The following is a 26,742-nucleotide window of genomic DNA, read 5'->3' on the forward strand; positions in this document are numbered from 1 at the left end:
TCCAAAACAAAGCCAAAGAGCGGTAACTGATGTTACGGTGTTCTGCCTTTGTTTCTCATGGGCTTTTGGAAGTTACTGTTAAGACAATTCATTATTTTCTCGAAAAAACAACGGAATTGATTTAAGATCCACATGATAAAGGAGGTCTTGAATGTGCCAAAAATATAAATAACTCATTTTCGACCAAAAACGAAGTTACGGTCTTTTGCCTTTGCACGGCAGTAGAGCTCCCTCTACGAGACGGCTCTATTCCTCAAAGTGGTCTTTGTTTTCTAGCTGGTGCACAGCCCGTGGCGTGCCACCCCAGGACTGTGGGGTGACGAACGTTCTTTCCTTCCTACAAGAGCTTCTGGAAAAGGGCAGAGCCCCTTCCACGCTCAAGGTCTATGTGGCGGCTATAGCAGCGTTTGTTAAACCAACGCAAAGCCAGTCACTCGGGAAGAACGATCTGGTCATTCGCTTCCTAAGGGGAGCGAAGAGGTCAAACCCTCCCAGACCCCCTTCAGTTCCCTTATGGGACCTTTCCACGTTCTTGGAGGCCATGAAAGGTGCCCCATTTGAGCCAATCCAATCTGTGGATATCAAACACTTGTCCTTCAAGACAGCGTTTCTTTTGGCTCTCGCTTCAGTTAAGCGTGTGGGGGACTTACAAGCGCTTTCAGTAAGCGCGACATGTATGGAGTTTGGGCCAAATGACTCAATTGTCAGGCTCAAACCGAGACACGGGTATGTTCCTAAATCCCTCAACACACCGTTCAGGTCCCAGGTCATTTCCCTGTCGGCCTTACCGGTCCCTGAGGAGGAGGAGGACGCCGCTTTGCTCTGCCCTGTCAGGGCATTAAGAGCTTATGTGTCTCGCTCGTCTGCCATCAGACAGACAGGGCAGCTATTCGTTTCGTTCTACGGACGCTCTAAGGGGCTAGCTGTAACGAAACAAACCCCGTCCAGATGGATAGTGGATGCCATAGCGCTGGCATACATCTCGAAGGGCCTACAGTGCCCATTAGGTGTCAGAGCGCACTCCACAAGAGGCATGGCCTCTTCGTGGGCTTGGTCCAGTGGGATTTCTCTACATGATATCTGTATGGCGGCAGGCTGGGCCTCCCCGTCTACATTTATCAGGTTTTATAACCTAGAAGTTCCCGCTTTGCAAGCTAAGCTGTTGTCGGTCTAATAAGCCAGTACTATCTGCCCCGAGGTCGGCTCAGATGCTGGAAACTGTTCGAGCAATGCTCATGGATCGATCATACAGCCCTGAGGGCAACTGTAAGACCCATATTTTTCATCAGATCAGGCCAATAACTTTGCCCTGACTGCATGGAACACTATTATTATGATGCTCCCTGGTGGGATGCTACCTATTCAGGAATGATGCTTTAGCCTCTCTTCCTGGACTCTCTGTGAGTCCCTGATGATCATGTACCATGTGGGCCCCGGGCACATGCCCTTGGGACTTTGGTATTGGATCTCAAGCACGCACGGCGTTTTACATTGTGTTCCCCAAGCGTAAGTTCTCACGCAGTACGAGAGAACCTCTAGTAAGAGAACTTACTCGGTTACTAACGTAACCTCGGTTCTCTCTAGAGAGGGAACGAGTACTGTGTATCCTTGCCGTGCCTGCGGTTCGCTCTGGTTCTCTCCGGCGATGAAAACCAGTGAACCAGCCTCTCGACACTATATTTATAGCCCTAGGCCACGCCTATTTTGGCGGGACGCTATGCAAATGGGCGCGAAGCACCCCCATTGGCCAGGCGTCAACAGGGCCTCTCTCGATAGGCTGCTGCAGTTGCCGCAGAACAGCCAATAGGCGCGCAAAGGTGCCTCGCCTATGTCTGTATGCTGCTGCAACGCGTTTTGCATTATATAAAAATTAAAGGATAATTTTTGGCTTCAATATCTCACGCAGTAAGTTCTTACGCAGTACTCATTCCCTCTCTAGAGAGAACCGAGGTTATGTTAGTAACCGAGTACGTTTTTTCTCTGCTGCTTGAGCTGTGTTTTTGCAAGTCACACTTGTGCACACACACAGTTTATGAATGATTATGATGACAAAATCATCATATTGCCTGTTCATTCACTAAGGAATTCATTCTCACTCATTTAGAGTTTAATCCTCAATCAAAAGTGTTACGTTACCACCACTGTGAAACCACAGCAATACATAAAAATGACTATTTTTTTAACACATCATGCATAACCAGAGAAACAGAGCTACACTGTCTATTAGAAACACACATATATCACAATTTAGCACATGAATCTCAACAATGGTGGCAATATATATATATATTTTTATTCATGCAACAGTGCATGCTGGGAGTTTTATATTATCCTGGAACCCAGCATGCATTGCGACATGAAACTTTTGATTGTCACCATTGTTGAGATTCATGTGCTGATTGTTGATGTCTGTGTGTGTCTGTGTCAAGCAGGAGTTAAAAATGTTTTAATACTTTCTATGATTACAATATTCTTTAGAAGACCTGATTATAGAAATATTGATTTCATGTTGTAGATTCACAGATATGTGCTAAATATGAAATACCCATAAATTCAAAGAATATATGCAGGAAAGATCAGAGAATCAGACATGTTCAGGATGATTGTGACATCATCACAAAAGCCAAAAGCACCTGATCATCTTTCTCTTGGCTCTTTCCTGCCATAACAAATGTGTTTTATAAACTCACTGTTACAGCAGCCAGAGAAATTAATGATAAGAAGTCAATTGGGACAAGAGACCAACTAAAGTAAATACTGATCTCCATCATCGTGACAACAAACTTTATTATTAACTATATCTCTGTTAATTCTCAACAAGAACTTTTGTACATGTATGAAAGAAATAATGTTAAACTGGTTTGTAAACTGGTTTCACACTTCGTGTTGCTGGAAGTCAGTTGTAGTTTTTGTGTTTCTCTTTTTTCTTGTTTCTCTGTCCTTCAGTGATTCTGCATCAGTGTCTCAATTCACTCTTTTCTTTTCATTCACTCTGTCAAGGGGACTATATCAGTGAACTAATGTAGGGAATAGTGAATGAGGGTATAGGGTGTGATTGGGAAAACAGCCTCTGAGTGTCGATTTTGAGCGCTGTTAATTCACAGTATATTCCTGTAGGCTATTTTTGTTTTCTACGGTATATTACTGTTTTAATGGATAATGGCCTTTTTTTTACAGCAAGGGCTAACAGTGTAGCTAATAGCTCAATTGCTAAAACAAATAATAATGGAGACAAGCTACAGCCCTGTCGTACAACTGAACAGATATCAAAGGGGTCTGACAGATAGTTATTTACCAATACTCTACTTTGGCAGTTAGTATATAGGAGGTTGATCCATGCACAAATAGATGGACTAAAGCCCAAACGTCCAATCAGTATGTGTAAATAACGATGGTCTATACCAGGGATGGGCAACTTCGGTCCTGGAGGGCCACTGTCCTACAGAGTTTAGCTCCAACCCTAATCAAACACACCTGAACAAGCTAATCAAGGTCCTCACGATTACTAGAAAATTACAGGCAGGTGATTTTTTTCAGGGTTGGAGCTAAACTCTGTAGGACAGTGGCCCTCCAGGACCGAAGTTGCCCATCCCTGGTCTATACTGTCGAAGGCTTTTTCAAGATCAAGTCCCAAAATAGCCAGAGATAGTTTACGATCTTGTGCAAACAGGTAGATATCTCTTGCTCATGCCAAATTATCTTGTAGAGATCGCCCCTTAATACCACATGTTTGGTCATTACCAATAAACTTAGGCATAAGGCTGGAGTTTTAAAAAGAGTGCCTTGGAAAGAATTTTAACATCTACTCCTAACAAAGTCAGGGGACGCCAATTTTTTATCTCTTGTATATCACCTTTTTTAAACATCAAGGAGATAACTCCTTCTCTTAAGGAGAATGGAAGTTTCCCTAAGTGTAAACTCTCCATAAACATCATCAACAAGGAGTCATTTAAATCTTCCCAAAAGGTTATGTAAAATTCCTTAGGTAGCCCATCAGCTCCTGCACAGCAAAAACTCCAGTGTTAAATTAACACTCCTGTGAGTGTATATATGAGTCCACACTCAAGAGTGTAAAGTGTTAAAATATGAGTGTTAAATTAACACTCAAAGAGTGTTAAAGTTAATGAGATAATTAAGTGATTAATTGAGTGATGATTGAGCATTATTGAAGACACCTGATGTTAACAAGCAGAATCACTGAAGGAGAAAATCACAAATTGTAAGTTACCGTTATGGTGATCAGTGTTTGCTTTAGTTGGGCTCTTGACCCTTCCATGGTTACTTTAGATTTTGTTTGATTGCTGTTATTGATTTATAACAGTCAGATGAACAAAGAGACAATGTGATCTGATGGTGTTGGTTATATTATGACAATCATCATTTGAACTTGATCACTGAAATTATTAAGACCCTTATTTCTGATGTAGATTTATGTTGTTGATCACAGAATAACTGTGATTCTGCATAAATATCCAGAATTGTAGATATAATATAAAGGATTTTTTAAAAGTTGTCTAGAAAAAAAGAAGTCTTCTTTTAGGCACACACAGACGTCAATATTCAGTCTATGCATCTCAACAATGGTGACAAGCAGAATATTCAATTAGGGAAAAGTAAATTACATAGACAATTCAGATGATAATTTATTCATACCGCAATGCATGATGGGAGCCATTAATGAGTTGTGATTGGTGGCAGCCAACATGCTTTATTATTGTCACCATTGTTGAGATTCACAGGCTGATTATTGATGTCTGTGTTTCTAAATAAATTCATTTGAAAGTCTTTTGATCAGAGCAATGTTTATTAAATATTTTGGATTATTTGAAAAATTCTGAAAATCATATGTAGAATCACAGAGCTGCTGTAGTTACCAAGTTAAACCAAACTATTTCAATAAGTTTCATTGTTCGGATCACAACATGATTATGTCAAAACATAACCAACACCATCAGATCACGTTTTTTCTTTGTTCATCTCACTGTTATAAATCAATAACAGCAAACAAGCAAAATTTAAAGTAAACATATAAGGGTCAAGAGCCCAATTAAAGCAAACACACATCACCATAATGGTAACTTACTATTTGAGATTTCCTCCTTCAGTGATTCTGCTTGTTAACATCAGGTGTCTTCAATAATGCTCAATCATCACTAAATGAATCACGTAATTATCTCATTAACTTCAACACTCTTGAGTGTTAATTTAACACTCATATTTTAACACTTTACACTATTGAGTGTGGACTCATATACACTGCCAGGCAGAGGTGGAAAGTCCAGGGGTCAGAAAGTAAAAGTCCTGCCATATATTTATTCCACCCATGAACTCACACAGCAAAAACTCCAGTTTTAAATGAACTCTCCTGGGAGTTTATTTAGCTCCAGACTCAAGAGTGTTAAAGTTAATGAGATAATTTAGTGATTGTTTGAGTGATGATTGAGCATTATTGAAGACACCTGATGTAAACAAGCAGAATCACTGAAGGAGAAAAATCACAATTTGAGTTACCATTATGGAGATCGGTGTTTGATTTAGTTGGGCAGTTGACCTTTAAATGTTTAACTTTAGATTTTGTTTGGCTGCTGTATCTGAGTTATAACAGCCAGATGAACAAAGAGAAAAGGTGAACAGGTGTTGGTTATATTTTAACACAATCATCATTTAACCTGAATCACTGAACTCATTTAGAGTTCAAGAGACTTAAATGTATATTGGTCATAACAGCATCACAGTGATTCTACAGAATAATATCCAGATTTGTCATTATAATCCAAATGATTTCTTAAAAGTTGTTCTGATATTAAAAAAAAATCTTTCTTTAAGGCGCACACAGACATCAAGAATCAGTGTATGAATCTCAACAATGGTGACAAAAAGAATATTCAATTAGGGAAAGGAAATTAGTAAGACAATTCAGATCATAATTTATTCATACCGCAATGCATGATGGGAGCCATGAATGAGTTTTGATTGGTGGTACCCAGAATGCACTGCAAAATGCTTTATTATTGTCACCATTGTTGAGAATCACAGGCTGATTCTTGTTCTTGGTGTCAGTGTGTCAAAAAAAAAAAAAAACTTTTTAAAGTGTTTTGATCAGGACAACTTTAAAGAAATCTTTTGGATTATTTTGAAAATGCTGATTATATTGATAAGAGTATACTGTAGAATAATAGACTGCTGTAATCAGCAAGGTAAACCTAACTCTCTGAATGAGCTTTGTGATTCAAGTCAAAAGATGATTATGTCAAAACACAACCAAAATGACCTGATCAGCTTTTCTCTTTTTTCATCTGAGAGTTATAACACTGATAGAACAGGCAAACAAAATCTAACATTATTAGTTTAAGGTTCAAGAGCCCAACTAAAGCCAACACTGATCACCATAATGGCAACTTAAAAAAAGAGATTTTCTCCTTTGGTGATTCTGCTTGTTAACATCAGGTGTCTTCAATAATGCTCAATCATCACTCAATCAATCTCTAAATTATCTCATTAACTTTAACACTCTTGAGTCTGGAGCCAAATAAACTCCCAGGAGAGTTCATTTAAAACGTACTCGGTTACTAACGTAACCTCGGTTCTCTCTAGTAGAGGGAACGAGTACTGCGTCTTAGCTAAGACGCTGCGGGAAAAGTCTCTTTTCACGAATATTGAAGCAAAAAATTATCCTTAATTTTGTAATATTGTAAAACGCATTTGCAGCAGTATACAGCCACAGGCGAGACGGCTCGCTTGCTCATTGGCTGCTCTACGGCAAATGCATAAGCCTATCGAGCGCAGGCTGATGCAACATCAGACCAATGAGGGCGCTTCGCGCCCTCCTTGCCACTTCCTGCCGAAACGGACGTGGCCTAGCCCTATAAAGGTAGCTCGAAAAGGCTGACTCACTTGATTTATTTCATCTAAGAAGCGAACCAGAGTGAATCGTACGCACGGCAAGGAACGCAGTACTCGTTCCCTCTACTAGAGAGAACCGAGGTTACGTTAGTAACCGAGTACGTTCTCTTACGAGAGTTCTCTCGTACTGTGTCTTAGCTAAGACGCTGCAGGAACCCAATGTAAGACGCTGTGCGTGCAGGGATTAACAACCATAAACCTGGAAGCGAAGCCCAGGATTTACAGTGCACAATCACCAAAGGGACTCACAGAGAGTCCTAGAACAGGAGGAGGAACTCTCCGTCCCCATATATAGCAGCGTCCGCAGACGCAATATTATGATGTCACTTAGACAAGGCAAACCCTGACTAATGTGGGAATATGGGTCTTACGTAATACTGCCCGTAAGATAGTTAGCAACGCACTGCGCTTGCATTCTCAGTGTTCAAGTCAGACTACTGATTCAGTTACACCGACAACAGCTTAGCCTGTAAGGCGGGAACCTCAAGGTTATAAAACCTGATAAATGTAGACGTGAGGCCCAACCTGCCGCCATACATATATCCTGTAAGGATATCCCACTAGACCAGGCCCACGACCAGGCAACGCCTCTCGTGGAGTGCGCTCTGACACCCAGTGGGCACTGAAGACCCCTGGAAGTGTAAGCTAACCCTATGGCGTCAACTATCCACCTGGATAGGCTTTGTTTCGAAACAGCCATTCCCTTGGAACATCCACTGAACGAGACAAACAGTTGCTCAGTCTGTCTGAAGACAGCAGAGCGAGACACATAAGCTCTTAAAGCCCTGACAGGGCAAAGAGAACTCAAGTCTCCTTCCTCTTCTAACACCGGCAGGGCAGACAGGGAAATAACCTGAGCCCGAAAAGGTGTGTTGAGGGATTTTGGCACATAACCGTGCCTATGTTTGAGTATGACTCTCGAGTCACTAGGCCCAAACTCCAAACACGACGGGCTCACAGAGAGCTGCCCCGTGCAGGTCAGGTCACCTATGCGTGCATGCGTGCAGGTCACCTATGTGCTTCACTGAAGCAAGAGCCAGCAAGAACAAGAACACACATCTTAAATGACAGATGTCTGAGGCTAATTGTCTGGATGGGCTCGAAAGGGGAACCTTTCATGGCCTCCAAAACCATAGAGAGGTCCCATACAGGGACCGATGGGGGTCTGGGAGGGTTCAGCCTCCTAGCTCCCCTGAGGAAGCGGATGACCAAATCATTCCTTCCTATCGACTGACCGAGCGTTGTTTCAGCGAACGCTGCGATAGCCGCCACATATACTTTGAGCGTGGAGGGGGCTCTGCCCTTGTCCAACAGCTCTTGAAGGAAGGAGAGAACCTCCGTCACCTCACAGTCGAGGGGTGAACATCCCCGAGCTATACACCAGCTGGAGAATACCGACCACTTTGAGGCATAGAGCCGTCGAGTCGACGGTGCTCTAGCCTGAGTGATAGTATTTAGCACTCTTACTGAAAGATCAGCGTGTAACCGTTGAGAGCCCACACGTGGAGGGACGAACGGACTAAGACGTGATGGTCCTTGATATGGGGACGAAAACGCATCAGCGCGTTTTCCACTGCCAGCATTTCCAGACAGTTGATATGTCGGAGCTTTCTCGTTCTGACCACAGGCCACATAACGGCCTGCCCTCAAGCAGCGCTCCCCATCCCGAGGTGGAGGCGTCCGTCGACACCACTCTCACTCTCGAGGAAGTCCCCAGGCTTACACCTGATTGGTACCAGTCGTTCGCTGTCCAAGGTTCTAGAGCTGTAACACAGCTCTGGTTGACCTTGAGGCGTAGCCGACCGGAAGTCCACGCTCTGCGCGGTACCCGCGCTTTCAACCAGAACTGCAAGGGGCGCATGCGGAGCAGGCCCAGCTGAAGAACTGGTGATGCTGAGGCCATGAGACCTAGCATCTTCTGAAACGCCTTGAGCGGGAAGGACGCGCCGCAGCGGAGAGATCTCGCTGCGCGCTGAATGCTGAGCGCGCGTTGTGACGACAGCCGCGCCGTCATAGACTGTGAGTCCAGAACTATACCCAAAAACGAAATCGTTTGACTGGGGTTCAGTGAACTCTTCGTCCAGTTGACTCTGAGACCAAGTTTCTCAAGGTGATCGAGTAAAATGGTCTTGTGTTCCACGAGCTCTGATCGTGATTGAGCCAGAATCAGCCAGTCGTCCAAATAGTTCAGCACTCGTATGCCTCTGAGTCTGAGAGGAGCGAGCGCTGCGTCCATGCACCTCGTAAATGTGCGAGGCGCCAGGGACAGGCCGAACGGCAGGACTGTATACTGGTATGTCTGGCCCTCGAAGGCGAATCTCAAGTATTGCCTGTGACGTGACGCTATCTGTATTTGAAAATACGCGTCCTTCAGATCTATTGACATGAACCAGTCTCCTCTGCGAATATGCGCGAGGATTTTCCTGGTCGTAAGCATTCTGAAACTGCGTTTCACTAATGCTTTGTTCAGCTGTCTCAGATCCAGTATGGGTCTGAAGCCCCCGTCTTTCTTGGGCACCAGAAAGTATCTGCTGTACAGCCCCCGTTCGCTTTGAGCTTGAGATACAGGCTCTATAGCCCCTTTGCTCATCAGTTTTAAAATTTCGGCTCGAAGTAGGTGTGCTACTTCCGAATTCACCGTAGTTTCGGCGTGCGCCGTAAAGCGGGGAGGGCGTCGATAAAACTGTAGCGAGTAGCCTCTCTTTATAATGCCTAGCACCCATCCCGAAACCCCTGGAAGCGCTGCCCATGCATCTGCATGGATGGCTAAGGGTTGGATGCGAAGCACACTCTGTTGGCTGGGCAACGAGAGCACTTCGAGGCGGGGTGCGCGCTGATCACAGCGGGCAGAATGCTCGTCCTCGACCCCGCTACGGCGCTTAGCCGAGTGAGGGAGGGCTGAGCGAGTCCCGTGGGACTCGTACTGTCTGTGAGTAAGTGTGGGCTGGAAGCGTGCACATTTACTGCTTTTGACTCTTTGTCTGCCTGAGCAGAACGAACGTGCACGGGTTTCGTTTTTACAGAAACCGCATGACGTGTGTGACAGTGTTTGTGGGCACTGAGGAGTGGGCACGTTTACTATGTAGTGCGCACGATCGACCTGAGTCGATTTTATGGGCGCGAGCCCTGTGTGAAGGGCTGTGCTTGTGTGTACGGATGGGCACTGAATAGTGGGCATCAGCACTACATTTATAGCACCATCGGCCGTGGCCGGGACACCAGAAAATACACTCTTTTCGGGATATATCTGGGTAGCCGTAAAACGGCTTTTGTGTGCAGGCAAGCGGGCAACTGTACAGGCTTGCGCGTTGCATAAGACGCTGAGACAGTCGCAATTCCTGGGACTGAAACAGCGGCGCGCTTGGGTGGGAGCCCGGCCGCAGCGGGACTCGTACACCGGCGCTTTCCTAGGCATGCTAGGATGTCTTCGGGGCTTCCGGTTTCACCACAATCCTCTGCCGTGGTCCACGCGGCGCGGGGCGACGGCTGGTAGAGCGAGAGCGGGGTCTCGAGCTGCGTTGCTGAAAACGTCAGCCAGAGATGTCTCTCAGCCACAGTGGCGGAAGCCATAACTCGTCTCATAACCTGAGCAGCAGACTTAGTAGCGCGAAGGTTGAGATCCGAAGCGCTCCTTAAATCCGCGAGACAGATTGCATCAGGCCCCATCTCGTCCAGTTTACGGAGGAGATCACCCTGGAAAATCTGCAGCGTGGCTATGGTGTGTAATGCAGACGCAGCCTGCCCAGCAGCGGAGAAGATTCGCGCGAGCAGCGATGACGTCATGCGGCAGGCTTTGGATGGCAACACTGATTTCGTCCGCCGTCCAGCAGAGGGCGGGCAAAGGTGCGTCGCTATCGCCTGTTCCACCGGCGGAAGTGACTGGTAGCCTCTGTTTTTAGCATCATCCAGAGCGGAGAATGCTGGTGAAACAGACGAACGTGTTCGTGCTGAGAAGGGAGCGTTCCAGGCCTTTGCCACCTCTTCATGAAGCTCAGGAAGACATGGGGCGGGCTTAGACTCAGGAGAAGTACGCTCACCCGGGAGAAAGCTACCATCCAGCCGGGTCCGAGAGGGAGGTACTGGTGCAGACCACTCGAGGCCGAGACTCGTCGCGGCCAGCGTGAGCACTCGCATCAGCTCCTTCTCGATGTTAGCTCGTCTGTTAGGCTTACGAGCAGGAAGTGCGAGATCCTTAGAGCTCGTCCAATTACCGCTGCCCGAAGCTAACAGAGAGCACGTGTCCTCGTCCCCCGACGCGGCTCTGAAATCGACTTCCTCTGATGAAGCGGCGGCAGACAGCGGGCGCTGGGCATCAGGAACTGATTCAGGCGAGGCCGGTGAAGCAGGTGGGCGCACCGGCAAGCTCGGTCGGGCTGTAGAGGGTTCCGGGATCCGCTGAGAGCGGCGCTTTTTACGGCGCGGCAACGCGGCAGGGAATGCAGGCTCGGAGAATACTGCCAGGCGAGTCCTCAGAGTCACCATCGGCATCAGCTCGCAGTGAGGGCAGCCGCCGTCAGCGAGCGCGAGCTCTGCATGGTCTTCACCCAGACAGGAGACACAGATCACATGACGGTCTCCCTCGCTGAGTGGGGCTCGGCACGAGCCGCAGGAAGGCATCTTTAAAAAGACGCAAGCTCTTTTACGAGTGTGTGTCGCAGGGCGAACACACACACACACAAAGAACAGTTGATAAAAAGGATATGAGCGCCGGAAAGCGCAGCAGGTACGGCAGTGGAAGGCGGCGATGGCCAGCAGCTTCAGGATGGCTCGTCCCGCTGAGGTGCTTACACTCAGACGACGCTTGCTTCCTATCGTGATCCAACGATGCCTGAGCTTCGCTGAAGAGATAAATCAAGTGAGTCAGCCTTTTCGAGCTACCTTTATAGGGCTAGGCCACGTCCGTTTCGGCGGGAAGTGGCAAGGAGGGCGCGAAGCGCCCTCATTGGTCTGATGTTGCATCAGCCTGCGCTCGATAGGCTTATGCATTTGCCGTAGAGCAGCCAATGAGCAAGCGAGCCGTCTCGCCTGTGGCTGTATACTGCTGCAAATGCGTTTTACAATATTACAAAATTAAGGATAATTTTTTGCTTCAATATTCGTGAAAAGAGACTTTTCCCGCAGCGTCTTAGCTAAGACGCAGTACGAGAGAACTCTCGTAAGAGAACTGGAGTTTTTGCTGTGTGAGTTCATGGGTGGAATAAATATATGGCAGGACTTTTACTTTCTGACCCCTGGACTTTCCACCTCTGACCCTTAAACTAATAACTCTTGACCCTTAAACTAATAACGCTAGACTTTGTTTAACTGTTGTATCTGAGTTATAACTCTCAGATGAACAACAAGAAAAACTGATCAGGTGGTGTTGGTTGTGTTTTGACATAATCATAATTTGACCTGAATCGCAAAACTGATTTACAGAGTTAGGTTTACCTTGGTGATTAAAGCAGTCTGTGATTCTACAGTATAATATTTTCAGCAATTTAAATATTATGAAAAAGATATCTTAAAAGTTGTTCTGATCAAAAGACTTTGAAAAGGTATTTTATTTGGACACACAGACATCAACAGCCTGTGATTCTCAACAATGGTGACAATAATAAAGCATGTTGCAGTGCATTCTGCGTGCCACCAATCAAAACTCATTCATGGCTCCCATCATGCTTTGCGGTATGAATAAAGTATGATCTGAATTGTATTAGTAATATTCTTTTTGTCACCATTGTTGAGATTCATACACTGGATCTTCCTTGAAGAAAGATTTTTTTTTTAATATAAGAATAACTTTTAAGAAATTATTCAGTACGTATTGAAAAACCTGGATCTTATTCTGTAGAATCACTGTGATGCTGTAATGACCAATATGCATTTAAGTCAGAGATTAGGCTCTAAATGAGTTCAGTGATTCAGGTCAAATGATGATTATGTTAAAATATAACCAACACCATCTATGCAGCTTTTCTCTTTGTTCATCTGGCTGTTATAACTCAGATACAGCAGCCAAATAAAAGCTGAAATAAAACATGTAAGTGTCAAGAGCCCAACTAAAGCAAACACTGATCTCCATAATGGTGTTTTTTTTTTCTCCTTCATTGATTCTGCTTGCTAACATCAGGTGTCTTCAATAATGGTCAATCATCACTCAATCAATCACTTAATTAGCTCATTAACTTTAACACTCTTGAGTGTTAATTTAACACTCATATTTTAACACTTTAACACTCTTGAGTCTGGAGCCAAATAAACTCCCAGGAGAGTTCAATTAACACTGGAGTTTTTGCTGTGTGAGTTCATGGGTGGAATAAACATATGGCAGGACTTTTACTTTCTGACCCCTGGACTTTCCACCTCTGAACATTGAGTACTTTAGGATTATTCAGGTTAAGTGGGGGGGGGGGTTTCACAGCTTTTTTTCTGTGCAGCTGATTTCACTAATTAGTTCTCTCTCCTGCTGAATTAGCAAATCCAGGTGATTGGAACAAAATACTGAGGAGGTCTTTTACTTTCTGAACCTGGACTTTCCACACTGTTAGACCTTACCAGGTTTTTTTACAGTAAAATACTGGCAAACACTGTTGCCAGTAATGTACTGTTAATTGTACAGTTTTTTACTGTAATCTATAGTATGTTACTGTAAAAATGCACTAAATTAAAACTCGAGTTAACTAATTCCACTTGGAGAAACCGACTGCCTTAAATTGACAAACTGTCATTTAAATATATTAACTAAAATTTATAAACAATGTGAGCAAAGTATTACTGTGAACTTCTTTCATTTGAGACCACTAAAAAACTATTGCACATTAAAAGATTTCCACTGCAGCAACTACACAGTCACTGTCTGTTAAATAAAGCAGCATCCAGCATATCATCAATGTTTCTAGATCTTCTCCCGGACTGAAGCACAGGCTCTACTCTTCTGCACAATGGTGACCCAAACATTTTTATTTTACAGTAAACTACTGGCAACTAGGGCTGGGCGATATATCGCATGACATTGTTAGGCGCATCTCATCAGTAAAGCCGGTTCCTTGATTAGTGGTAAATCGCCATCACCTGCTTTCAGATGGAGCGGCACAGCAAAAACTCCAGTGTTAAATTAACACTCCTGGGAGTGTATATGAGTCCACACTTAAAGTTAATGAGATAATTAAGTGATTAATTTAGTGATGATTGAGCATTATTGAAGACACCTGATGTTAACAAGCAGAATCACTGAAGGAGAAAATCACAAGTTGTAAGCCACCGTAATGGCGATCAATGTTTGCTTTAGTTGGACTCTTGACCCTTATATATTCACTTTAAAATTTGTTTGTCTACTGCTATTGATTTATAACAGTCAAATGAACAAAGAAAAGTGTGATCTGATAGTGTAGGTTATGTTTTGACATAGTCATTCTGTGATCTGAAAAATAAAACTTATTGAGATAGTTTGGTTTAACTTGTTAGCAGCAGCTTTGTGATTCTACAGCATATGATTATCAGTATTTTTCATATAATCCAAAATATTTAATAAGCATTGTTCTGATGAAAACACTATTTATTTAGAAACACAGACATCAATAATCAGCCTGTGAATCTCAACAATGGTGAAAATAATAAAGCATGTTGCAGTGGCTGCCACCAATCACAACTCATTAATGGTTTAAAAGTTAAACAACTTTTAAAAAATCCTTTATATTATATCTAAAATTCTGGATATGTATGCAGAATCACAGTTATGCTGTAACCAACAACATAAATCAAAAACATAAAGTTCAAATGATGATTATCATAATATAACCAACACCATCAGATCATTTTTTTTCTTTGCTCATCTGGCAGTTATAACTGAAATACAGCAGCCAAATAAAATCTAAAGTTAATAATATAAGGGTCAAGAGTCCAACTAAAACAAACACTGTTCTCCATTTCTCTGCTTACAATTTGTAATTTTCTCCTTCAGTGATTCTGCTTGTTAAGATTAGGTGTCTTCAATAATGCTCAATCATCACTCAATGAAGCACTTTTCTCATTAACTTCAACACTCTTGAGTGTGGACTCATATTCACTCACAGGAGTGTTAATTTAACACGGGAGTTTTTGCTGTGTACGATAGGTCCGCAATATTGATGCGATATGGCTCAGCTTGTCAGTTAACTACGGCTCTTTGTAGTAAATGCCGCTCCATCTGAAAGCAGTGATGGTGATTTACCACTAATCAAGGAACCGGCTTTATTGACGAGATGCGCCTAACAATGTCATGCGATATATCGCCCAGCCCTACTCAACGCCATCATTGATTTATGGATGAAAATAAAATAAAAAAATCAACATTAATTGCTGGAGAAAAAGAGATGTTGATTCAATTCAGTTAACATTGACACATTAACATTATTTTGATGGTTGCTGTCTATCTGGGACCCTAATCAAACACACCTGAACCAGCTAATCAATGTCTTCAGGATTACTAGAAAGCTACAGACAGGAGAGTTTATCAGGGTTGGAGCTAAACTCTGCAGGACAGTGGCCCTCCAGGACAGCATTTGCCCATCCCTGTTCTAGAGTTTCTTCTAATGAGCTGATGAGTTGAATCAGGTGTGTTTGATTAGGGAGACAAAGAAAACGTGCAGCGTTGGGGGTCCTTCAGGAGCAGGGTTGGGAAACACTGTTCTAGAAGAAAAACGTCATACTCACCAGAGCACTACAGTGGAGAGCCGGCTGAGCAGCATCCTCTGATAAAGGTGTATTCAACGGCAAGCTGCAGATGGCTAAGACAACGTAGCTGTCTGTAGAGAAAGATTGCAAGGGAATGACGTTCAGTGGCGCCTATAGTTAATGAGCCCATCCTTTTTTCATGCAGTTGATCACCATTGGCCAGTGCACTGGCGTGATTCTAAAAGATTTTAGGATTTCTCTGAGAAGGAGAGTTGAGTGAACCAAACTCAAAAGGGAACAAACAAAACAAGGTCTACAAATAAATTAAATAACATTATACAAACAGGTAATACTTAATGGCATTAGTTGATTTCTTAAAAACATTTTCAATAAAAAATGTGCATGTTGTTATGCATGTTTGGGGATATCATTGCATTAACACCATTCTGACCAGTTTCGTGCTTTGAGTGCTTTGAAAGAGCAAATCATTTTCCGAAGCAATTGATTCAAAGTTTCTAAAAGCTTTGTTTCTCCCATCATTACATTTTAGTCACAGTCCAGAGCTCTATCTTTGAATGCTGTTCTGCACTTTCCAGACAACCATCATGGTGTTCCAGGCCGTGGCAGCGTATCGCACGCAGGTGAAGGACCGACAAAACTTCAATCTGGACGTGGAGCTGTCCGTGGCAGGAAGAAGCAAACCTGTCAAATGGACCATTAAAAGAGACAATGTGCATCTTACACGGTCAGACAAGGTGAGGAGAAACTCCTCCAAGATTGTTCAAATGGTTCCTGCTCAATTTTTCAATAGATTATTTGTTGTATTATGGGAGATTTTTTGTTTGTATCATTTTTAATTGTCTATGTCAAATTAATTGTCTAAGTGTTGTGTTTGGTCAATGAAACCTTCAGGTATCTCTACTATCATGGATTTGATTATCCTGACATTATCTGCGTTCACTCAACAGGTGGAGATCAACAAGGACTTCAATGTGACGGCTAAAGGAACTGGAACAGCCACTCTCTCAGTGAGTGTTCATGAGCGTTTAGACGGTCAACAGCAAGATTAAAGTGTTTTAACATCTAATATGAGACGTGCTGCTCTTTTCAGGTTCTGACGCTGTACTACGCCAGACCTGTTGAGAAGAAGTCTGACTGTACACTCTTTGATCTGACTCTTAAAATGGAAAAAGCCCCTGAAAGTAAGATTGACGGAGTTCAGAGCCTTTCTGTAGCACTTTTCACACTGTGCTTTACCCCGGGTTATCTTCACTCTAAACCCTGTTTTTAACCCCAGAGGAACATTTGACACTTGTAACTAGAACTACAATCAGAGGTGGAGAGTCCAGGGGTCAGAAAGTAAAAGTCCTGCCATATATTTATTCCACCCATGAACTCACACAGCAAAAACTCCAGTGTTAAATGAACTCTCCTGTGAGTGTATTTGGCTCCAGACTCAAGAGTGTTAAAGTTAATGAGATAATTAAGTGATTGTTTGAGTGATGATTGAGCATTATTGAAAACACCTGATGTTAACAAGCAGAATTACTTAAGGAGAAAATCTATTTTTTAAGTTGCCATTATGGTGATCAGTGTTGGCTTTAGTTGGGCTCTAGACCCTTAAACTAATAACTTTAGATTTTGTTTTGCTGAGTATCTGGGTTATAACTCTCAGATGAACAAAGAGACACGTTGACCAGGTGGTGTTGGTTATGTTTTGACATAATCATAATTTGACCTGAATCACCAAACTCATTTAAAGAGTTAAGTTTATCTTGATGATTTTTGCTGCCGGTGATTCTAATATTATGCCATGTTAATCATTTTCAATGTAATCAGGAAGATTTCATGAAAGTTGTTCTGATCAAAAGACTTTGAAAAAATATTTTATTTGGACACACAGACATCAAGAATCAGCCTGTGATTCTCAACAATGGTGACAATAATAATGGTGGCATGTTGCAGTGCATTCTGGGTGCCACCAATCAAAACTCATCCATGGCTCCCATCATGCATTGCGGTATGAATAAATTATGATCTGAATTGTCTTGTTTTCCTAATTGAATATTCTTTTTTGTCACCATTGTTGAGATTCATACACTGAATCTTGATGTCTGTGTGTGCCTTAAAGAAAGATTTTCTTTTTTCTTTATCAGAGCAACTTTTAAGAAATAATTTGAATTATATTGAAAAATCTGGATCTTATTCTGTAGAATCACTGTGATGTTGTAATGACCAATATACATTTAAGTCAGAGATTAGGCTCTAAATGAGTTCAGTGATTCAGATCAAATTATGATTATGTTAAAATATAACCAACACCACCTGATCAACTTTTCTTTTTGTTCATCTGGCTGTAATAACTCAGATCAACAGCCAAACAAACTCTAAACATAATCATTTGAAGGTCAACTGCCCAACTAAATCGAACACTGATCTCCATAATGGTGACTAAATTGTGATTTTCTCCTTCAGTGATTCTGCTTGTTAACATCAGGTGTCTTCAATAATGGTCAATCATCACTCAATCAATCACTTCATTAGCTCATTAACTTTAACACTCTTGAGTCTGGAGCCAAATAAACTCACAGGAGAGTTCATTTAACACTGGAGTTTTTGCTGTGTGAGTTCATGGGTGGAATAAACATATGGCAGGACTTTTACTTTCTGACCCCTGGACTTTCCACCTCTGACTACAATTACTTTATTACCCTTTTGCAGTGCTAACCACACATTGCAGTGACAAACTTCTTGTCTTTATAGCCTGAAAAGTCCATTCAGAAAAGAAAAAAAAGAAAGTAGTATAGTTGACAATATACAAAATGAAGTCACGTTCTGCATTTGTTAAATCAATGACAATGACACAGCAAATATGCAAATAAGAACGTTAACCCAGGGTTTATAAATTTAGGCTACAGTGTGAAACGCCAGCAAATGAATACCCAGGATTAATTGTTAACCCCAGGAAAATTATGAGCAGTGTGAAACTTGAAACAAGATAACCCAGGATTCTGTGGGTTTTGAATGACCCAGGGTTAACTAGTTCAAGTGTGAAAAGCTTTATTAGTTTTTCATTTAAATTACTATAATTCAATATTTATGTTCCCTTTAGAAGGGGAAGACCTGACCTGAACTAAAACCACCAAATACTTTTGTTTCCCTTTAGCAAAACAAGGAGCCATTGAAAGTTTCAGCTTCATTATGGATTTCTTGTATGTGAATACCTCATTTATTTTTATGTCAAGAAACCATTTTATTAGTAATTAATCAACATGTGCTCATTTAGGCTGTTTTCACACTTGGTTTGTTTTCTTAAGTTCGATCCCACCCCACATTTTCCCACAGTTGCTGTCCCAGTCAACACGTTGATCTCACAGTGATCTCTCCATATGATCACAGTGTGAGTTCACAGTGAGCTAAAAGTGTAACCGCACAGTACACTCACTGTGTGCTCATATTATGACCACAATGTGAGTCACCCCAGCTAGAAATGTTATTGGACGTGGACTCCAACATCACTCAGACGTCAAATTTTGGTTGAAAATGAAAATTGGGTTGACCTGTAAACATCGGATCTCAGGCTCCAACTTCATTAAACAACACCACAAACAGCATTACCAGCTTCACTTATTACTAATCAGACCTTATTTCTGTCACACGTGTACAAAATACTTTATTGAGATTAACAGAGGTTTAGATGTTGATAATTTATTGAAATTGAGTTTAGTTTGTTTGCTTTAGTTGGCAGTTTGACTCCTAATGTTCTAATGTTAGTTTTTCTCTGACTGTTGTAATTGTCTGTTATGGCAAAAACAGTAAGATAAAATATGATCAAATGATGTCAGTTACTTGTTGATAACGACAAAATGTATAATCATCATGTAATGCACTGATCAGCTTCTAGGCAGTTATGTGTGTTATTAATTTCATGTAATTGAATATAGTAATATTTTTACAGCATGACTTACGACTATGTATAAATAAGATAATCTGTATAATTATAAATATAAATATATATATAAACATTTTAAACTTGTGTTTCACTTAGACGCACTCAAACCTCAAGAATCAGCGCGTGAATCTCAATAACAGTGACATGCTTCATGCCGCAGTGCATTCTGGGAGCCACTGATGAGTTTTGTATGATGCACCCAGAATGCACTGCAGCATATCACCATTATTGAGATTCACGTGCTGATTCTTGAGGTTTGTGTTTATCGCAATCAAATAGTTTAAAACGTAATGTACATAGAATTAGTTTTTTATATTAAATACTTCACATTTTCAGGCCTCTACATTATGATAATGTCTTTATTGTTAACAAGTAGTCTTCATACTTGATCACATTTCCTCTTGCTATAACAAACTTTAATAGCAGCCAGTGAAAAACTAAAATCAAAAAGTCAAGGCCAAAGAGACCAACTAAAGCAAACACTGCCTCCACAATGACCAAACCAAACTATTACTTTCAAACAAACTCTTTTAAGAGGTTCAGTCCTGTGTCTGCTGGGAAACTTCCCTCTAAAACTTAAGATTTTCCCTCTAAAACTTAAGATTGTTAGGGGATAATGTTCTATCACTGTTATCACTAAACATGTTTAAAATGTTTTTAAAGAGAGTTATCCTACCTTTTAGGAGAACATTCTGGTTACAAAAATAAAATGAGCTACAGAAAACAATACAAGAACATAAGATAATGCTCTCAAAACATTCATAGAACAAAAAACATTTCTAGCTGGTATGAGCTCATATTGTGGTCATAGTTTGAGCACACAGTGAGAGCGCTGTGAGGTTACACTTTTAGAACACTGTGAGTGTGAACTCAGATTGCTGATGTTGGGACCACATGGTGAGATCACTGTGAGATCAATGTGTTGACTGTTGTATGTTTGCTTGAATGTGAGAACTAGTGACAGCTGGTGACCAATGTGACTGCATTCACATGCAGTTTCACTGCATCTGACAACGTAACTTGCTCTTCAAAGACTGTTTATTCAGAGACGAGCAGCTCTGTGTTATACAACAATATTGGAGATCTGACATCAAACGGACTCGGGTTCAAACCAAAAGCTCTTGCGTGAAAGCAGCCTTAAATGCAGCCTGAGTAGGACTACGAAACCTGTTAATAAAATCTGCTCTTTATCTCCATCTTTACAGCTACAAAAGTGATAAAACTGACGCCACTATGACTATTCTGGACATTGGCATACCGACAGGATATGATGTTGAAGAAAATGATCTTAAAGAGGTATTATGATGATAAACTGATGCATTTATGCCTCACTTTGGTATTTAGAAGAGGAATCCTCACATCTGCAGATAGGCCATAAAACATGTTGCTCATCATGTGATGCATTGAGTTTTTTTTCTCATTTTCTTGCCCTCAGTTGTCCACGGGGAAGGAGAGATACATTCAGAAATATGAAAAGAATAAAGTGCTGTCAGAGCGAGGATCCCTCATCCTCTACTTAGATAAGGTATTTCAGCAGACTGTGTTGCCTGATGATGTCAAAAACACATTTGTTTTCTTTTTATCATGAAACCATGTGTTTTGCTTATCACAGTATAGAGTGCAACAGTCGGCTTCCAGAAGTAAAACTCCATTCAATTTCTCCATATTGAAAGTGAATTTTAACGATAACTTTTAATAAACCTTTAAGGCAAGGCAAGTTTATTTATATAGCACATTTCATACACAATGGCAATTCAAAGTGCTTTACATAGAGAGGAATAAAAATAATCACAAAATAAAAGCAAGGAAAATTCAAACAGTTATTCATAAGCTTTACATAGAAAGGAATTATAATAAGCACACTATAGCAATTCATAGAGCTTTGCATAGAAATTAGACACAAAGTAAAAGCAGGGGAAATTAAAACAGTTATAAAAGGAATTAAAAGAGATAAATGATACAGTTATAAAATGAATTAGAGTGAAATGAATTAAAATAGTAAAAAAGATGATACATAGAATAAACTTCTCATCTGGCAAAACACCGGTGTATCTTATTTTGACTCTGAGATTTCCCCATGATGGTCAGTATTCTTCTGTGGATTTTCATTTATAACTCTAGACGTCTCTAGAGAGATAGATTTTCACCTCAATTGAAAAAGGTGAGCACAAATTTGGTCATCAGGACCATCGGGGTTCCCCCCACTAATACAGTACCGTAGATTATCTGAGCCCATCAGATTAGTGTAATCTGTACCAATCCAGACCAGTAATCTGTACTAGTCACCACAGTGACTAGTGTCACCACAGTAGGGCTAATGACCCTTACGGAACAAAAATATATGGGAATATATTTCAAAATATAATGCGATATATTACATAATACAGCTCCATATTTGGGAAACTAGTGCTTACAGAGTGACCCTTGACCTTGACGCACAACGTAATGATGAACATGGAAGCACAGAGGATAGAGAACATCAAAACACCAGTCACAAATTAGAAGTCTAAAACGACTGTGTGGAGCACTTTTATGATGGATGCGCTTTGATGGACTTCCAAAAAAATATTCCAATTCACTCCCATTATAGTCTCGCGTAGCCAGACCTTCAGACTGATGGCTGAAGGTCTGGAATTCATAGCAGCTTTCTTTGGCCAAGGCCCGCCCATAAGGCCGTTTGACCGACATGTCAAACAACCAATTACAGTTCGTTTCGTTCAGCGTCACGTTTTGGGGCGTGGAAATGTCCCCACAACAACAGACCGGCGTGCAACAAGTCAGTCAGCATAGAAAATCAAAGAACATCTCTTAAAGAGTCTATGCCGTGAACCTCGCATACTTTTGAGAATCCTATGTTTAGCTGATCTTGATAAATGCTCATTGTCACTCATGTAAACACAACAGTTTTTCTTCCGCAATCACACGTCTGCGCTTTGTTTCCCGTCTGACCGAAAATAAACGCGACACTCGCCCCCCCCCGGAAATCCGATAAAATTCAACCAATCAGATGACGACTTCGACATTCCTGAAGTGTTTCCAGTTAAGTGTACCATATGCATCAGACGTTTAGCCAACGTTCCGTGGGCGTGACGTCTGAGGCTGAGACTACTCCCATTATAATGCTTGGAAGAGCCAGGACATATTTTAATATAACTCTGATTGTATTCGTCTGAAAGAAGAATGTCATACACCTACACAGCAAAATCCCCAGTGTTAGATTAACACTCCTCAGTGTACATATGTGTCCACACTACAGGGTGTTAAAAATTAACACTGAAGCAGTGTTGAAGTTAATGAGATAATTAAGTTAACACTGAAGCAGTGTTGAAGTTAATGAGATAATTAAGTGATTAATTAAGTGATGATTGGCCATTAGTGGTGACACCTGATGTTAATAAGCAGAATCATTGACGGAAAGAGAAAAAACAATAACAGAAAAAAGAGAAACACAAGAACTACTGACTTCGAGTCATTACACATTGTTGCACTTATTATTACCAGTTTGACTTTATTTCTGTCATACATCGACAAAAGTTCTTGAGATTCAACAGAAGTTTAGATGGTAATATTTTATGGATTTTTTCTTTTCAAGTTACCATTTTGGTGGTCAGTGTTTGCTTTAGTTGGGCTCTTGACTCTTTTCATTTTGTTAATATTAGTTTTTCTCTGGTTGCTACAACTCTGTGTTAATAAAGCACATTTGTTACTGTAAGAGAAAACATGACCTGCTCACAATATGTTTTGGTGATAAAAACATTATCATGTAGTGTCCTGATTCACTGATGTCATTCAGAGTCTAAATTTTTGACTATATGCTTGATGTCTTGTTTTAGTATTGGTGATTGTAGCTCTGAGATTCTACAGTTTGAGATCCAACAGCAATATGAAAATTTTTGAAAATACTTTGAGCAAAGAAGTTATTGTGTTTAAACGCACAGACATCAAGAATCAGCATATGAATCTCAACAATGGTGACAATAAACAAACTAGTGACGAACAGATCAACTCTGAACATCACAAAACAAGCTACTAAAGTCAGAACAAAACAATAGCAAAATAAAAGCCAACAGAAAAAACAATGAAAATTACAGGACAATTCAGCTGCATAATTTATTCATGCTGCAATGCATGATGTCAGCCATTGATGCGTTCTGATTGGTGGCTCCCATCATGCACTGCAACATTAAGCATTTGTTTGATGGTCACCATTGTTGAGATTCATATATAGATTATTGATGTCTGTGTGTGATTTTAAATCCTTCAGATCTTTAAAACATTGCTGGAAGTAACTACTGTAGTGAAAAATTAATAAAACAATTAGATAATCAGTTTATAATGCTGGGTGACATCATTGAATCTCACTAGTCACTAGGTCACTAGTAATTTCATCATTGAAACATAACCAGGGCTGAATTTCCAAAAGCATCTTAGCCTAACTTGATCGCAGACCAACTGCAACAAATGGTCTGTACGATCAAATTAGGCTTGCAATGTTTTTAGGAAACACAGCCCAAATCATAGTTTCTCTTGCCACAACACATATGCTCTTTAAGCACAGAGTTGGAGCAGCCAGAGAAATACTAATATTAAATAATAAAGTGTCAAGAGCCCAACTAATTCAAACACTGGTCACCATAATGGTGACATGAAACGAAACATTCCATAAAACATTACCATCTAAACTTCTGTTAAATCTAAATAAGACTGTGTGTAGATGTATGACAGAAATAAAGTCAAACTGGTAAAATAATAAGTGCAATAATGGCTCGAAGTCAGTAGTTCTTGTGTTTCTCTTTCCTTCAGTGAGTCTGCTTGTTATCATCAGGTGTCACCACTAATGGCCAATCATCACTTAATTAATCACTTAATTATCTCATTAACTTCAACACTGCTTCAGTGTTAATTTTTAACACCCTGTAGTGTGGACACATATGTACACCGAGGAGTGTTAATTTAACACTGGGGATTTTGCTGTGTAGGATGATTTCAGAATGAGCAGGGGTGGAAAGTCCAGGTTCAGAAAGTAAAAGTCCTCCTCAGTATTTTGTTCTAATCACCTGGATTTGCTAATTCAGCAGGAGAGAGAACTAATTAGTGAAATCAGAAATCACAGCAAAAACTCCAGTGTTAAATGAACTCATCTAGGAGTTTATTTGGCTCCAGAAGAGAAAAGTTGATCAGGTGGTATTGGTTATATTTTAACATAATCATAATTTTACCTGAATCACTGAACTCTTTTAGAGCCTAATCTCTGACTTAAATGTATATTGGTCATTACAGCATCACAGTGATTCTACAGATTAATATCCAGACATTTCAATATAATTCAAATTATTTCTTAAAAGTTGTTCTGATAAAATAAAATAAAAAATCTTTCTTTCAAGCACACACACAGACATCAAGAATCAGTGTATGATTCTCAACAATGGTGACAAAAAGAATATTCTATTAGGAAAAGGAAATTACTGAGACAATTCAGATCATAATATATTCATACCGCAATGCATGATGGGACCCAAGAATGAGTTTTGATTGGTGGCACCCAGAATGCACTGCAACATGCTTTATTATTGTCACCATTGTTGAGAATCACAGGCTGATTCTTGATGTCTGTGTGTCCAAATAAAATACTTTTTCAAAGTATACTGTATAATCACAGGCTGCTGTAATGAGATTTTCTCCTTTGATGATTCTGCATGTTAACATCAGGTGTCTTCAATAATGGTCAATCATCACTAAATCAATCACTAAATTATCTCATTAACTTTAACACTCTTGAATCTGGAGCCAAATAAACTCCCAGGAGAGTTCATTTAACACTGGAGTTTTTGCTGTGTGAGTTCATGGGTGGAATAAATGGAATATATGGCAGGACTTTTATTTTCTGACCCCTGGACTTTTATTTTCTGACCCCTGGACTTTCCACCTCTGAGAGTGAGTAAATCATAGGCTAATTTTCATTTTTGAGTGAACTATCTCTTTAAATATTTAAATATATTTGCATATTTTGCAATAAACTTAAAATATATTAAATTATATTTTTATCCAATTTTCAAATCAAAGTTGTTATTAATGAATGTTTGATTCACCTTGTAGCTTGTTGGCTTGGTTCATGGCTTATAACGCTTTAACGAATACTTTTTTTATGAGAGAAATGAATGAAAAAAATACTTCTGGAACCTAATGCACTCATTTGTTGATTTTCTTTTTTTTTAAATTCTGATTGGTTGACAGATGTTTCAAAATGCTCATTAACTGTAAGGCCATATCGTTCCATGTACACAGCAAAAACTCCAGTGTTACATTAACTCTCCTGGGAGTTTATTTGACTCCACACTCAAGAGTGTTAAAGTTAATGAGATAATTAAGTGATTAATTGAGTGATGATTGAGCATTATTGAAGACACCTGATGTTAACAAGCAGAATCACTGAAGGAGAAAATCTATTTTTAAGCCACCTTTATGGTGATCAGTGTTTGATTTAGTTGGGCTCTTGACCCTTAAACTATTAACATTAGATTTAGTTTGGCTTTTGTAAATGAGTTATAACTACCAGATGAACAAAGAGAAATGTAATCAGGTGGTGTTGGTTATGTTTTGACATATTTTGTAGTCCTTAAAAAGTGATTTCTTTAAAAGCAAATATCTCCCTTTGCTTTGAACTTTGAGCGTTGTAACTTTGCAGATGTTGTTTATGTTCAAACAACAACATTACACGCTAACTAAAGTTAAAAAAGTGAAATCATAATCAACCACCCCTTTTAAAGGGGTTCTGATCAAAAGACTTTGAATTGTTATTTTATTTAGACACTCAGACATCAAGAATCAGCCTGTGAATCTCAACAGTGGTGACAGTAATAAAGCATGCTGCAGTGCATTCTGGGTCCAACAAATCAAAACTCATTCATGGCTCCCATCATGCATTGCGGTATGAATAAATTATGATCTGAATTGTCTCAGTAATTTCCTTTTCCTAATTGAATATTCTGTTTGTGACCATTGTTGAGATTCATACACTGATTCTTGATGTCAAGTCAAGTCAAGTCAAGTTTATTTATATAGCGCTTTTCACAACACAGGTTGTATCAAAGCAGCTTCACAGTAATAAATTAGAACAATACATCAATGTTTGTTTCTAGTGGAACGTCTACGTTCGGTAATGCTGATCAATAGTATCGTTGATTGATTAATTCAATTAAATATCCCCAAATATCCCCAACTGAGCAAGCCAAAGGCAACAGTGGCAAGGAACC

The 26,742-nt window shown here is 40.5% G+C and overlaps 1 protein-coding gene across 1 annotated transcript in view; it reads left to right on the forward strand.

Annotated features, from left to right (window-relative positions):
- LOC308688217 (complement C3-like) overlaps positions 1-26,742 on the forward strand; it is a 108,706-nt gene that overhangs the window by 55,823 nt on the left and 26,141 nt on the right. The window contains exons 30-35 of the mRNA XM_081361142.1: positions 16,134-16,292; positions 16,506-16,565; positions 16,649-16,739; positions 18,704-18,749; positions 20,695-20,785; positions 20,925-21,014. Coding sequence (XP_081217268.1) covers positions 16,134-16,292; positions 16,506-16,565; positions 16,649-16,739; positions 18,704-18,749; positions 20,695-20,785; positions 20,925-21,014 — 537 coding nt within the window. The remainder of the gene's footprint in view (positions 1-16,133; positions 16,293-16,505; positions 16,566-16,648; positions 16,740-18,703; positions 18,750-20,694; positions 20,786-20,924; positions 21,015-26,742) is intronic.

The sequence above is a fragment of the Scardinius erythrophthalmus genome (genome assembly GCF_964197995.2).
Source record: "Scardinius erythrophthalmus genome assembly, chromosome: 3".
NCBI lineage: Eukaryota > Metazoa > Chordata > Actinopteri > Cypriniformes > Leuciscidae > Scardinius > Scardinius erythrophthalmus.